The 15242-nt window shown below is 51.2% G+C and overlaps 2 protein-coding genes across 12 annotated transcripts in view; both read left to right on the top strand.

The window, feature by feature from the left end:
- Positions 1 to 6948, top strand: part of SLC6A13 (solute carrier family 6 member 13) — a 43711-nt gene extending 36763 nt beyond the window's left edge. For 2 of the 4 annotated variants that reach the window (XM_033118592.1, XM_033118591.1), the window contains exons 8-14: positions 554 to 678; positions 2276 to 2388; positions 2715 to 2852; positions 4453 to 4555; positions 5009 to 5109; positions 6060 to 6230; positions 6498 to 6824. In XM_033118592.1, the coding sequence (XP_032974483.1) occupies positions 554 to 678; positions 2276 to 2388; positions 2715 to 2852; positions 4453 to 4555; positions 5009 to 5109; positions 6060 to 6230; positions 6498 to 6620 (874 nt within the window). In that variant the 3' untranslated portion in view covers positions 6621 to 6824. Of the gene's footprint in view, positions 1 to 553; positions 679 to 2275; positions 2389 to 2714; positions 2853 to 4452; positions 4556 to 5008; positions 5110 to 6059; positions 6231 to 6497 lie in introns of all 4 variants that reach the window. The other 2 variants (XM_033118589.1, XM_033118590.1) reach the window with 2 other exon arrangements.
- Positions 6949 to 8916: 1968 nt separating this feature from the next.
- SLC6A12 (solute carrier family 6 member 12) overlaps positions 8917 to 15242 on the top strand; it is a 30439-nt gene continuing 24113 nt past the window's right edge. For 2 of the 8 annotated variants that reach the window (XM_033118226.1, XM_033118224.1), the window contains exons 1-2: positions 12508 to 12860; positions 14712 to 14799. The gene's annotated coding sequence lies outside the window, so the exon portion shown is untranslated. Of the gene's footprint in view, positions 12341 to 12507; positions 12861 to 13237; positions 13259 to 13446; positions 13467 to 13497; positions 13529 to 13796; positions 13817 to 14711; positions 14800 to 15242 lie in introns of those variants that run through there. The other 6 variants (XM_033118218.1, XM_033118223.1, XM_033118220.1 and 3 more) reach the window with 6 other exon arrangements.

Below are 15242 nucleotides of genomic sequence, written 5' to 3'. Positions count from 1 at the left end.
ACCCCAGCAAACACGGACTCCTTACCTATTTTCCTTCACCTCTCCCCCTTCCATGTCCCCTCCCCATGGTTCCCTTGGCCTATCTGGTTCATATTAGAGAATTTACACCAATTTTAATATTAGCTAAAAATATATCATATATTTCAGAATCAGACTTAGGTGACTGAGAATTATCTGTTGCTTGGGATTATCCAGGCCTATGTCCTTGATATTAGCATGCCACACTGAATCGTGTCCCAGTGGTGGTGTCCCAAAGGTGTGGTGACAATATGGTGGGGAGGGGAGACTCTGTGGCAGTTTGTAATTTTTAGATTAATATTTTACTTCCTCAGAGCCTCATTTTTTAAGGACTACCTTGATTTATTCCAAGACTGAGCTAATGGAGTGAGGGGAGCAGAACTGTCCCTTGAAGGCTTGTCTTAATTCTGCCAGGCAGCCCCCTCAGGCCTGACTGCCGTGAGGTGCAGGGCTCCCCTGGGGTTTCCACTGGCTCCCACCTGAGGCCCTGCAGCCCTTTCTGACCCACCTGTTTCCACCTCCCCACCCACTGCAGGGACTGCATCGCCCTCTGCTTCCTCAACAGCGGCACCAGCTTTGTGGCCGGGTTTGCCATCTTCTCCATCCTGGGCTTCATGTCCCAAGAGCAGGGGGTGCCCATCTCCGAAGTGGCAGAGTCAGGTGAGTGGTGGGGAGGCCCAAGCTGTGGATTCTGTGAGCTTTGAACCTTCACCAACCGGTTCCAGAGGTGTTTCTATTGTCACCTTCACTGTGGGTGAGCTCTGGTCACCTTTCAGTGGCTGCATCCCAGGAAGGCCGGGGGAGGACTTAAAAACAAAGCTTCACAGGGTGAAGGGGGAGACAGTGACCGTTTTTCTTCCTACCCCAACTTCTAGTTCCTTACCCTGGAGTCCACCAGTGTTACCAGATTCGTGTTTATCCCTCCAGAAATAGTTTAAGCGTATATGAGAAAAAAAATACACACCCATACATACGTGCACATTCACTCACACTACTATTTCTTTTAAAAAACCGATTGATAACGTACTAGATGCCCTGTTCTACCTCCTGACTTGTTTTGTTCACTTTAAATGATGTCTCGGGTAAGTTTATATTGGCACATAGAGCATCCTCCTTTGTTCAGTGAATGCTTTTCTACCATGCAGTCTTGTTGTTGCTGCTTTTAAATAAAATCAAGGACTAGTCCCCTCTCTGGGTGAGCTGTAAAGGTTTCTCTCGCTCTTCCCCTGTTCGGTGGACCACCAACTGCACTCTGTAACGAGACAGTTTTTATCATAGCATTCACAAGTGCACCTGTTACACCGAGTACCAAGCACTGGACAGCTAACATCATTGACTCATTAAAAATGATAATATTTCACTTTTATTAAATACTTACTATATGCCAGGCACTCTGTGAAGCATTCTGCCGGTACTGTGCAATGGAAAACTGTGAGGCAGGTGCCAGTATCATCCGCATCTCACCAGTATGGGGGGTGCGTCTTCAAGAGGTAAAGGAATGTCCAAGGTCAAAGGTCACAGGGTCACAACCTTTTTTTCCAAAGGAAGTTTCCTACTGATGAACCCAGGCACCGGCTTGAGAATCTGTTCCTGCTATTTGAACTAGCTGAGAGGAACATTAATTTATTTTAGAGGTTGTATGTCAGTGGTATTCCGAAATTAATGCCAGTTCACTCGTAGGGTGACAGAAAAGGTGCCGGGTGCAGAGGTGGCAAACTGGTGGCCCCAGGCCCACTCTAGTCTGGGAGGTATTTCCTGTGGAACTGTCTCCTCTATAGAAACAATGCAGCGATTGCTTTAGTTGATGGGGGCACGATGGCTCCAGGTCTTATCAGGCCCTGTCACTCCCTCATTTTACTTTGGGTCAACTTTCCAAATGTACATGGTCTGCCTGGCCCCTGAGGTCTTTTTGAGTTTGAAACCTCTGGTTTGGGGCAATAGATCTGGAGAGTGAGATCAGAGTGAGATCTGTAATTTCTTCTGGGGTAGAAATTACAGAAATGTGGGTGATGCACCCCTTTCTGTTTTCCAAAGCCCTTTATACCCAGTCTCTAGGTTCTGTTTCTGCCAATGAAAATACAGGGGGTGGTGCCTTGGAAATTTGGGGACCAGGTAGAGGTGTGTCTGTCTACTCCTGGGTGAGGACAGTGGGGGTGAGGTTTCCTCTGGCTCCTGTTATGCCATGGCGCCATACTGGGATTGCACATGGCCTGGGGACGGCCCGGCACTCTGCATGTCCCTGTGCTTCCTGCTGCAGGCCCTGGCCTGGCTTTCATCGCCTACCCCCGGGCTGTGGTGATGCTGCCCTTCTCTCCTATCTGGGCCTGCTGCTTCTTCTTCATGGTCGTCCTCCTGGGACTGGATAGCCAGGTATCAAGTGATGGCCACTCAGAGGCTGAGAGACGAGTGGGTGTGGGTGGGCTGGGGGAGGAGGAGCAGTGGGCACGAGGTCGAGCTTAATGTCCCGCTGGGCCTTAAAACAGCTGGGGACTGGGCAGATGTCAGACGGGAATGCCCTTCCAGGGACCAAGAGGAGCTGTGAAGGTGGGTCCAGACCTAACCATGCAAGGACAGCCCTGGGGACTGGAGACAGGGCGGCTCACACGGCTGACCCCGCGAGCCATAAACCAGCGCTAGTTGATGGAGCTTCTTCTGGGAGCTCTTTTTCCCTCCAATTCTTTTGCCCTCTCATCCAGTTTGTGTGCGTAGAGAGCCTGGTGACGGCACTGGTGGACATGTACCCCCGTGTGTTCCGCAAGAAGAACCGGAGGGAGGGCCTCATCCTTGGAGTGTCTGTCATCTCCTTCCTTGTTGGGCTGGTCATGCTCACAGAGGTGAGGGTCTGGGAGGCTTCCAGGTGGGGACCAGGTGAGGAGGAGGAGTAAAGGTAGACAAGTCCTGTACTGAAGGAGGAACAGGGTGCTGTGGTTTCAAGGCACTGGGACCTGCTCCTTTCCTAGCCATGGGAAGTACAAATAGGTGACTCCCTCCTCTGGCCTGTGGGCATTGACCATTTACTTCTGCAAGGGGGATTTTGGCTCCATGGTAAACTAAGAGGTATGGAAAGGATGCCTGGGAAGTCTTGGGTTAGGAAAAACTGCCTCTCCAGCAAGATCCCACAATTTCCCAGGCAGTTGTACCAAGTTCCAGGGCTAAACTTCAAAGGGAGAAAGGGAGTGCTGGGGATGGGTACTGGTCTGTGTGACATCTCAAAGGAGAAGGAAGGAGATGAAACTTGTCAGGTTGTTAAAACCAATGGTAGCCCCTACCCTGATCTTTGCCAAAAAGTGCACATTATGTCTTGGACTTCTGGGTCAATTCTTAAATATTCTCAAGGACAATCTAACAATAAGAGATATGATCAGACAATACGGTGAATGTTTAAATAAAAGATTTATTACAGTAAAAAACACATTGCCATTAATTCTCAAAATACTTCCCCTTGCTTTGAACATACTTTGTTCTTGCCATTGTTCTTAACACTTTCTGAAGCAGTTCTGGAAGTCCTCTTTCATGCGTGTCTTTACTTGCGTTGTCGTGGCTGCCTCAATGTCCTGAATTGATTCGAAATGTTTACCTTTCATGGTCATTTTGACTTTGGGGAAGAGCCAGAAGTTGCACCAGAAACGATGTGTGACACGGTGCATTTTCATGATGGAGGATGATTTACAGCACACTTGAAATCACACCTTCTCTCAACTGTAGCTTATACCTGACTGACTGCACCAAACAAGTTGAAACTTGTCACACACTGTTACTAAGGTTCGACGTGCCGCTTCCCGTATTGAAGATTCCTGCCTTTCCATTGGATGGCACTTGGCAGTAGCATTCACCGTGTTTTGTGATCACAACGGAAATGCTCCATGTCACACATCACTTCTGGTATGGCAATTTCTGTCAAATAAAAACATTATGGTGTGTCCTTATCCACTGGATCTGGCACCGTGCAACTTCTGGCTCTTCCCCCAAAGTCAAAATGACCATGAAAGGTAAACATTTTGATTCTATTCAGGACATCGAGGCAGCCACGACAGCACAACTAAAGACACTCATGAAAGAGGACTTCCAGAACTGCTTCAGAAAGTGGCAAGAATGATGGGATAAGTGTGTTCGAAGTGAGGGGGAATATTTTGAGGGGGATTAATGGCATTGTGTCTTTTACTGTAATAATTTTTTAATTTTAAACATTCACTGTATTTTTTGATCATACCCCGTAGCTATCTATTTCATCCACCCAAAAACAACAAAAAGTAATCATTGCCTCATATCTGCCTCGTGCTTACCAGTTTACAGACTAACTTCTCTTTTAACGTCTGTCTCTGTGATCTCACTAACTCTGTTCTGTGCCTTGAGAGTGTGAGGCTGGCAGGCATAGGGGTATATCTGTGTGTGTCCTCCAGATAAAGTTCTTTTTTTTTATCTCCTCCTGGGCAGGGCGGTATGTACGTGTTCCAGCTCTTTGACTACTACGCAGCCAGTGGCATGTGCCTCCTGTTTGTGGCCATCTTTGAATCCTTCTGTGTGGCTTGGGTCTATGGTGAGTGACTCTCCCTAACTCCAGTACTCCCCTCCACCCCAGGGCCCTTAGACAAAAGAGAAACATCCACTGCTCACACCCACCTTTTCTTGGGACTTCTCCCCTACCTGACCTCAAAAATCTCAAGAATCCTAAATTGCTCCCATTGGAAAGACCCTCCAGAGTCTGCCTTGCCTACCCTCCTGGTTATGGCTGTACCTAGACCACCCCAGGTGGATCCATATCCTGTCCTGTTCACACCTCTTCAGCCTGATAATCAGAAAGTTGTCTTTGCTGCCCACGGCCATTCCTCTGGATCCCAGGAAAGAGTTCTCTCCCAGCAGAGATGTGTGCAGACAGCCACGACATCTTCTATTCATCGGCCTTGCCCACCCTGGTCTGTGGGGCCCCTCCTGATGCTTTGGGTGCTAAAGAATGTCCTTTCTCTCCCTTCCTTCCTTCTCTTCGTGGTAGGAGCCGGGCGCTTCTATGACAACATTGAAGATATGATTGGGTACAGGCCATGGCCTCTTATCAAATATTGTTGGCTCTTCCTCACACCAGCTGTGTGCACAGTAAGATAACCTTTAGGGAGGAAAGCCAGATGAAGGGATAGAGAGATGGTGGTGGCAGAAGGATAGGTAGACTGTTAACCCTAGAAGGGAATTCTCCATGGGAATTGAAAATCATTTAAATTTTCGTTCATTCTGCTGTTGGATTCTAGAAAAAGGACAGCTAGATAGATTCTTCCTTTCCGTTTCACAGAAGGATAAACTGAGGTCCAGAGGTATCTGACGGTTTGACCAATACCACAGTGTGAGTCTAATGTCAAAGGCAGGACTGAAACCCAGGTGCATCAGGCTGCTTGTAATAATACTGATAACCACAGCGATAGATACAGAGCACGTACCTTGTGCTTTACACATTTTAACCCATTAAAGCCTCACAAGAACCCCACAAAGTAAGAATTACCATTATGTTTATTTTAGAGATGAAACTGACGCCAAAGAGATTAAGCAATTTCCCCAAGCTAGAAAGTGGCAGAGAGCTAGGATTCAAGCCCAGGCGACTTGACTCCAGAATCTGAGCGTGTCCTGCTCTGTGCCACTTCCTCTGGCTTCTCCATTAGTGTCAGCAGTTCCCCTGAGCACCCACTGTACGCAGGGTGTAAGTGAGGCCTGACCCCTGCCCTTGAGGTACTCACAGCCCCACCTGATGGCACAGGAGACTTAAACAACGGAAAGCACCAGCAGGCACAAAGTCCTGTCCTAATTGGGGCCCAATCATGTATAGAGTTACCCCTGGGCACGGGGCCCTGGCGGGACAGGGTAGGTGCCCAGGAAATATCTACTGGGGGTGTGTGGATGTTAAGCAGAATGTGGATGGAAATTGGAGGCTGATTGGCCCACAAGAGCCTGGAAGAAAATACAGGCGTGGAGTGTGGTCTCTGCCAGCTCCTCCAGGGGGCGCTGACGGCACAGGGCCCCTGCTCCCTAGCCCCTTTCTCTCCTGTTCTCACCCTCAGGCCACCTTCCTCTTCTCCCTGATCAAGTACACCCCGCTGACCTACAACAAGAAGTACACGTACCCCTGGTGGGGAGATGCCCTGGGCTGGCTCCTGGCTCTGTCCTCCATGGTCTGCATTCCTGCCTGGAGCTTCTACAAACTCAGCACCCTCAAGGGCTCCTTCAGAGAGGTAGGGAGCTAGTGGGGAGGAGGGCAGGCAGAGAGGCAGGAACCCTGGTGGATGACGGTAGATGGCGGCCTGCCAAGGTAGAAGATGGTGCACAGGGGGTGGTGAGCCTGGTGTGGGGCTCGGGGAGGAACAGAGCAAGTGCTTCGAACTCTCAGAAGGAGACGGGGGCTGGCACATATGGGGAGGCAGGCAGACATTGGCGATGAGGGAAGTTGGCAGACTTGCCCGCACTCCACCTCATGGCGGCCACCTCCACTCTCTTTGCAGAGAATTCGCCAGCTTGTATGCCCAGCTGAGGACCTGGCCCGACGGAACCAGGCAGGACCCTCTGCCCCTGCCACACCCAGGACGTCACTGCTCAGACTCACAGAACTAGAGTCTCACTGCTAGGGGGCAGGCCCTTGGTCAGTGCCTATGGGCCTGGCCTTGGGGACAGCTGCAGAAAGGGAGGACAGAAGCAGTCCAGCTGTGCTTTTATGTCCCCCACCTGGGGTAGATAAGACGAAGGGGATATTTTGGAATCCACCTTCTGAGCTGGGTGCTTTCCATCCTAACTTCCCTGCCCCAGGGGTGAATAAACAGGTGCGAAATGCCCGTATCAAGAGCATAACCTTTGAGGCAGGCTGGGGAAGCTGGGTGAGGGTGGTGGGTGGGCTGCGAGGTCTGTTTGGCATCTGGGCCCTCTTACCCTTCATTCCATTAAACCCAAGTTCTTTCCACTGACTGCTAGCAGTTCTGCCCGGTTCCTGCCCTTCTGCCTTGCTGCCTTACTTCCTCAGCACTTTCCAGTTGGGGCTCTAGGACTTCCCTCCTCCCCGTCTCCTTCCCTCACTGACTTCATGTGGACCATGAGCAGAGAGGTTCGCTATGGGGAGATGGGGCCCAGCTGAGATCCTCCATCATCAGACACTCAGACCAGGAGGGTCTGTCACACCTCTGTCCACACTTCTCCGAGGGCCCCTACCTGCTTCCTTCTCTCTGTGGAATAAGAAGGCAATGGAGGGAAGAATGAAGGAGGGGACCTGAGCCATAGCTAGACGAAGGAGGAGGAGAGCGGTTGGGCTTTTGCTGCTCACGTTTCCCTTGGCCGTGTCCTCTCCTGACTCTGCCTGACAAACGTGTGTCTGCATGCGGCCGCCCAGGGCCTGGTGCCAGGGTCATAAGAGAGGGACAGCAGGGACTTCATAGATGGGAGGTGGCTGGTACCAAAAGCCCTGACAGAGCAGGACACTATGCCTGTTCAGCCAGCAGAGGGACCCCACTGCCTCAGCACCACCTCGCTGCTCTGCTGAGAAGACAGATGCTGGATGCAGCACTGCCAGACATGGCCACAAGGGGGTAGCAGCGCCGAGACCGCGGCTCGACTAACAGGGCCTGAGCTGTGAGATGAACTCGTGGGGTTAGGCTGCAAAGAGGACCCAGGCGCAAGGCCTCGCCCGTCCTACCTAACGGCCAGTACACATGGTCTTGGCCCCACAGCGTGCCACAGGTGTGTCTCCGCAGCCCTACCTCTGATGGGTGTGTAGAGCTGGAGCACAGGTGTGTGTGCGCGTGTGTGGCTGAATACACACCGCTGTGTTTCTCCCCGCACATACGGAGGCTTTGGTGCTGTCTGTGTCCCCACCTCTGTTCTGATGGTTCTTCCTCCAGTGCTGTGTCAGGGGAGCACCTGCGGTTCCTAGAGCTGCAGGTGAAGGGTGCACAGCATCCTCTGGGGGGTTTTCTTGGTATTTCTTTTTTTACAAAGCAATTAGTGGGAAAATGCACTGGAATCTTTGCCAGACCTCAGGTTTGGATTTTTTGTTGTTGTTGGGAGAGTTTATAAGAACTAGTGAAAGCAGGCCTGCTGTCTGTTGGCCTTGGCCGCTCCTTCCTGGATGGTGACTGTGTGGGCATCCCCCACGTGTGCCAGGCGCAATCACAGTCCTGAGATGGGAGAAATGAATCTGCTAGAGAAACTTGAGATACCACACACCTGGCAGCTGCATCCAACCACATTCTTAGAAAACCTACTACGTGGTGCTATGCTATACTCAGGATACGTAAGGAACAAAAATACAGTTTCCTCAGTGACAAATGCTACGAAAGAAAGGGGCATTTTTGGGGAATAATTGGGGTATGGAAGGAACCCGGTGACTTAAATTAGGTGGTCTGGGAAGGCCATTCTGACGTGTATTATCTCTCCGTCCATCTGATCAAATTTGCAAGAATCTGCTAGGCCCAGGAAGGAATGTAGGCAGTTCAGTAATGGTGATTTGAGTCCTATTTACGAGATTCATTAATAATGGAATATAGTGTGAAAATAATCTATTGGCATAAGAATCAGGAGATGAGGGTCTAGTCCTGACCTGCCTCTAACTTGCTGTGGGCTTTGTGGAAGTTACTTGGAATTCAGGTCTTTGTTTTTTTCAGATGGAGATAATACCATGCCCCCACCATCCACACTTTTGCTGTAGGGCTCAAATGAGGTAATGGATGTGTGAACCCTGAGGTCATTAAACCAGTTAGGGGAGTAGGTGAGGGGAGTCTGCTCTAACAACCCAGGGGGTTGACAGGGAGAGATGTGAGAGAAAAGCTTGGGTCCTGGTGGGCAAAGGGAGCGGGGATGCCCAGACTTGGTTTTAGCCAAGGGCGTCCAAGAGGCTGTGGGGGTGGGGCACGCTCAGTCCCATTTGCTCTTGGCCTGGAAGGGCACGTACAGGATCCTGCAGTTGTCAGAGGAAGACACAAAAGGAAAGGGAGCCCTGTCCTGTGTAGAAGTCACACCTGTTAGAGAAGAAAGGCAGAGGAAGAAAGACAGGTAGAGAGAGCCCTGAGGCGAGTGAGAGCTGAATGGACAGAGGGGAAGCACAGGAAACGAGACTCAAGCTGGGCCCTTGGAGACCGGGAAGCAAGGATGGATCAGGCACCAAGTCCACCCAGCTGCTTTGGGACCTCAGATCTCATACCTTGGACTGGCATGTGTCTCAGATCCATTCATGTATTCTCAGACACACAGTCCTTCATTATCATCAGATAAGTGTGCCTGAGCTCAGACACACCACTGTGCTGAGTGTACTCCTTCACACAGGCTACATTCCCGGTGTGTGGGTCCTACCCTCTCACTAGCACTGTGACCGTGGGCAAGTTAGTTAATCTGATCCTCTGCTTTCTATAAAGTGGGAAAAATAATACATCATTGTGTCATTGGAGTCCAGTGGAGGGTGTAGGAAGAGCTGTCCTGGGGACGCATTCAAGCAAATCCATCCTGTTTCCTGTGGCTCCAGCCACATTGAGTTGTCAATGAAACAGAGACACCCAAGAGTTCAGAGACATCCTGCTGTCCTCTGGCTCCAGGCACCAGGTCGCACTGGGCCCCAGAAAGAAGGCTACACATTCATTGAGCTAAGCATTTTTGCTAGGAGACAAGAGATAGCCCTAAAATAACCCCATCCATCCATCCATCCATCCATCCATCCATCCATCCATCCATCCATCCATCCGTTGAACGAGTGCCTACTCTGAGCCAGCAGTGTATTAAATGGTAGAGGCAGAAACAAAGAATTATGACATGTGACCCCTGCCGTTTAGGTAGCCGTGGTGTGGGAAGCAGAGTGCTGCAGTGGAACAAGCATAGACTTTTGGAGCCAAGAGGCCCACGTTTAATTCCTAGCTCCATCATTCACTAGTATATGGCCTTGAAACTGTGCGTGTGTGTGGGGGGGGTGTGTGGTGGCCAACCGAGTCCGGAGCACGTGCTGCCTGAGCCGCTCAGCCAACAGACCAACACAGGAGTTGGACCATAGAATAAACGTTTATTATCAGAGCACCGGTGGTCAGAGAAGGCAGCGGGTTAACACCTTCAAAGCTGCCTTAACATTCTCAGACCAGCTTGGGATATTTAGGGGAAAATCAGGGCATTCTCCCAGAGATTGCATGACATCCTGGAGGTCTGTTCTTCTTTCATGATGCCCCTCTCTGTCATTGCAACTCTTTGGTGGCATCAGGGATCTGGGAACGGTGAGGGGAGTAACCTGGGAAGAAGATAGAGTTTGTAATTAGCAAGCATACCGACATTAATTATGTGCTACAGGGTAATCTTCTAAGATGAGCGCACGGGGGCAGGGCACCCTCCCCCATCCCGGAGGCATTCTGAGCTCAAGCTGCAGGGCTTCTATTACAGGGGTCCCAGCTGGGCCCCTGCTTCAGCCTTAGGGCACGTCACTTCCGTTCACCCCAATGTTGTCATCTGTAAAATGGGGCTAATAATTCCTACATTTCAAAGTTCTTGTGAGGATTAAATGGGGTAACATGCAAAGCACCTAGCCCGAGTTAGACGCTCAAGAAATAGGTTTCATGCCAGGCCCTTTAAAAGCAGGCATGAGGTTAGAAGATGAGAAGATTCTATGGGGTTCATGGTTCTCACTACAGCAAGATAACTCATTCATTTGACCATGTTTCATCTTGTCTCTGGACCTTCCCAGTATGGAAACAGCCCAGTCTTAGGAAGGCTTTCCAGGTAATTCCGGGATTCCTACCTTTCGCACAGATGGGGGTCTCCGGCCTCCAGGAGTTTACCGATTGGTCTGAATACCCAGTGGGGTTGGGGGGACTTGAGCATGGGAGGGCTCAAGGTTAAAGGGAGGTCAGGTCAAGCGAGGTAACTGTTCTCCTCCAAGGCGAAGGAGAAGGGACAAGACTGCTGGGCCGTGCGTATCCCCAGGTCCTCGCAGAAAGCCTGACACATTGTGGCACGAAATAAAATTTTTAAATGAATGAAATGAGCTAGGAAATTCACGCTCTCCTAGTCTGATTGTCTTTGTTCTCGCTCCCCTTCGTGGAGAGCCTGGGTGTTTTGTTCTGGAATAGCTGCAGCAGGTACTCTCATGGACTTTGGTGTCCCTTCTGCAGTAAGCTCCACCATTGACACATGGTGGCCCGACATGTGGGGGCAGGGCAGATGCAGCAGTGCAGGTCACATCACCCCAGGTGAGCACTGGGGGGAGGGGACTAGAATGTGAGTTCTGGCTGGGGCCATGCCCTGCTCTGCCTGAGCTGACCCCCAGCCTGCCTCCTGCTTTCCTGGAGGCAAAGGTCTGAGAACTGAGACTCGCTCTGGCTTCCTCTTGATGGGGAACCCCACAGAAGGTGCTGAGAGGGGCCGAGAGACAGTGAGAGGGGGGCGCCTGATGGAAAACTACAGACTGAGATTCTCACTTCACACCCAGCCCTGCTGGGAAGTTCTAAAATACAAAGGGGAAGCTCATGCGGAGGGAAATTTCCCTTTTCTCCCCACAACTTCCCCTCCTCCACACCACCTTGACCTGAAAGAGACCGTGCCTATTCTGAATGAATGGCCTTGGGACAGTCCTGTGTCCAGCACCGTGAGGGCACGCTCGGGAATAGTGACGAGGACCCTGTCCTGGATAAGCTCACTGGGCACGTAGCACGGGACGGACATACACACTTATTCAGTACAATTCCCCACTGACAGCTGCCAGGCAATCAAGCACGTCCCAGCTGTATGCCTTAGTGCTGGGAGGTCACTAGAGCGTTATTACGTTGCCTAGGACCAGACACTCCATCATCCCAGCCCTGCTTCCAGAGGACCCACAGCAAGTACTGACTACTCCCCTGAAAAACCTGTGTTATCCTTAGCACTATACCCTATTGTCTTCAGCCTTTACAGCAGCTCAGTGAAGTGGGTATTGTTATCTACCTTTTACAGATTAATAAACTGAGGCCGACATGATCGGTAAATGACAAAAGGAAGGGTTCAAACTCAAGTCTGTCTGACTGCAAACCTGTGTTCTTTCCAGATTGGGCTCTTTGAGGTGTGCTCTGGGCACTTTTCTCTAGGAAAATCCCAAGGAAAAGGGTAGTGGTGGTGAAGGGCCAGAGCCTGCCTTGAAACCACAGAGGCAGGTACTTGGTGGAAAACTCCAGCATCTGATTCACCCTCCTCCCGTGCTTGTCACTGGCGCCAACGCCCCTTCTGAGTTTCTCAGTTCCCAGCCGGGAGTTGGTGGCTCCATCCTACTGCTCTACTAAAAGAGGGCTTGTCCTCTGCCTGTACATCCTGACCTCCTCGTCCTCGGAAGGAGCCAGTACTGATACCAGGAGGGGGCAAGGTGAGAAGGGGAAGGGGGAAGGGCAAAGGAACCCAAGGAGGGGAAATAAGGTCGAATGTGAGTCTCTGAGCTGGCTTGGAGGGGTCCTCTTGGGACAGTGCCCACTCGGAGGGCGGGAGGGGCCACAGTGGGAGTGAGTGGGGGTGGGGGACTGGGGACAGAGGACTTGACTTCTGCGGTTGGATGTTGTAATTCTGGTTCACAAATTTTGACCTCAATCCCTCCTGTCGCTTGTGGTATTTCTCTGTCCCTTCCTTCTCAATATACTGGCGCGTGCACACACACACACACACACACACACACACACACACTCACACATACACACCAGTCACTTTCTGTCTGGGAGCCCCAGGACAACGGCTTAGATGGGATTCTGAGCTGGAAGAACAGGAGGAGCGAAGGTGGACAGTTTCCCTTTCAGGCTCCACCTCTGGGCATTCTCAGACAGACTTTTCTGGGACTCCCCGGGGACCTGAGGCATGGAGCTGAGCTGACGGCAGCAGCCGGACTGGGGACTGAGGTGAGCAGGAGGCGGAGGGCTGCATCTGTCTTCCAGGAGCTGAGAGGGTCCTCAGAGTGGCTGGAGGCTGCGACCTGGGTGGCAAGACTGCAGAATCGTGTGTCTGTGGCACATGCACTGGGACCAGAGCAAAGTCTGACGTCCGGGAATCTTAGGACAAGGGGTGTCAGCCCAGCTCCCCGCACCGTCCATGGCATCTGAGTTGCTCAGAGACAGGCCTGGGTAGCAGGAAAGCCCACAGATGGGGGGATGGCCACAGGGTGTGTGGAAAAGAGGGGTGGTCACCTGACTGAGGGGGAGGGGGAAACAGACGGTGCCCCGCCAGGTGGGAGGAAGAGCAGAGGGGACAGACCTCAGGCCATTCCCGAAGGCCTGTGATATGCCATCAGTGAGCAGAAGTAAGGGGCTCCTGCCCTCCCCCCACCAGAGAGCAGAAGGAGGAAGCTGCCTAGCTCAGGGGCAGTGTGTGGGGAGGCTGGGGTATGCTGGTGCCTGAGGGGGTCACGAGGGGGCTGACACAAGGCACAGAGAGCCACCAGCCAGGCCAGGCAGCCCCTAGAGTGGGACGGACTAGACGGGAGCCAGGTTTTGGTGCTGTGCACACAGGTATGTGTGTGCAAAGGGACGTGACGGGAATGGCACCAGCGTGTGTATGGAAATGGGAACTGGTATGTGGGTGTGGGCTGAAGCAGGGGCTGGGGTGTCCTGTGCCCATGTCCAGGGGCCGGGCCTTTCCTATGCTGGGGAGTGGGATGGGGCTGAGCTGGGGTCGCAGCAGCACGTGGGGAGCATTTCCACACTTGTCTGCGCCTCTGCCCAGAGCCTGGCCAGGCCTCTGCGCACATACCCAGTCCCTGCGGTTCACTTTGGACTCGCTAACTTCTTGAATATTTCCTCGGTGCGCAGCGCTGTGCCCAGTGTGGGTGTGGGTGTCTTTGCTTCTGGAGGGCACTGAGGTATGATGAGGCCCACTCCACACCCCCGTACCCTGTCCCAGCCTAGCAGAGCAGGCAGGCAGCCTGGGGAGGTGGTGCTAGGGGCTGGGGAGGCGACAGAGCTGCGCTGGAGCCTTGGGAAGGGGGAGACATCCGGAAGTCATCTTGACTGTGGATAACACTGTTCTTTAGTCCTAGAAAATGGATTGGGGTGGAAGGGCAGAGTGGGGGCAGGGTGAAGGTGGCAGGAGGGCAGGGTGTGCTATCTTTTTGGCTTTTCAAAGTTAACCCAAAAAGGAGAGCTCTGTACAGCTTATTCTTATGTCTAACATTATCCTGGACATTTCTCCCTGAATCTAACTTGAATCCCACTTGCTGCAATTTCAGCCTTTTTCCCCTTGACTTAGCCATGGCTCTGGGCCAGCTGGCCTTTCCACATGCTCTTGCTTTCATTCTGCCATTCCGGTTTTTCATTCTTACCCGTAAGTTATGATCCTTCCAATAACCTTTAAAACAAACAAGCAAACAATGTCACATCATCCGCGCATGTCTTCTCCCTCCTGCCCTGTCTGCAACACAACACAAGCCCTGTGCCCAAACTGGGCTCTGAGATTGCTGCCCCATCCCACATTCTCCTCTGGTTTTCCCTTCATTTACTCCTTTTCCCCACCAGGTGTGGCCTCCTCCAACTGTTGAGGACAGCTTGGTCCTGAAATAGCTGCTTCCGGTCTAGGAACCGCAAGGCTTGCCTGCTTACCGACCCCTCCGCGACTCTTGTGCTTGGCTCACCCTGCGCCATGCTACCTACCCTCTGGCCTGGCAAGAAAGGCGATAATCTCACTTTGTCTTTTATGGGTCTTATTTTTATCCCTGCCTCCCAACACCTCTGTTGAACAGGGGTCTTTCTCTCTTCCAGGGAGGCTGTGTGAAGCCCAGAGAAGAGGTGTGATTTGCCTAAGGTCACACAGCAAGTGAGAGACTCAACTCGACCACTTATTGTATTGGTAAGTTTATTCAAACCATTGCAAAATAGTTTTACTGAGCACCTGCTACCGTGTTTCCCCAAAAATAAGACCTAGCCGGACAATCAGCTCTAATGCATCTTTTGGAGCAAAAATTAATATAAGACCCAGTCTTATTTTACTGTAATATAAGACTGGGTCTTAATATAGTATAATATAATATAATATAATATAATATAATATAATATAATATAATAATATAATTTTTGCTCCAAAAGACACATTAGAGCTGATGTCCAGCTAGGTCTTATTTTTGGGGAAACAGGGTATGTGTCAGGTCTTATTCTTCATTTCTCTGAGTTTCATTTCCTTATTTATAAAATGGAGTTAATAGTAATATCTACTTCAAAGATTTTTATGAGGATGAAATTTAATAATGTATATAAAGATGTGTATGTTTTTCGGGCAGTGCTTACTCAAATGTT

This window comes from Rhinolophus ferrumequinum, chromosome 10 (assembly GCF_004115265.2).
Source record: "Rhinolophus ferrumequinum isolate MPI-CBG mRhiFer1 chromosome 10, mRhiFer1_v1.p, whole genome shotgun sequence".
Classification (NCBI taxonomy): domain Eukaryota; kingdom Metazoa; phylum Chordata; class Mammalia; order Chiroptera; family Rhinolophidae; genus Rhinolophus; species Rhinolophus ferrumequinum.
The sequence above is the reverse complement of the archived record's forward strand: the minus strand, read 5'-3'. Positions and strand labels throughout refer to the sequence as shown.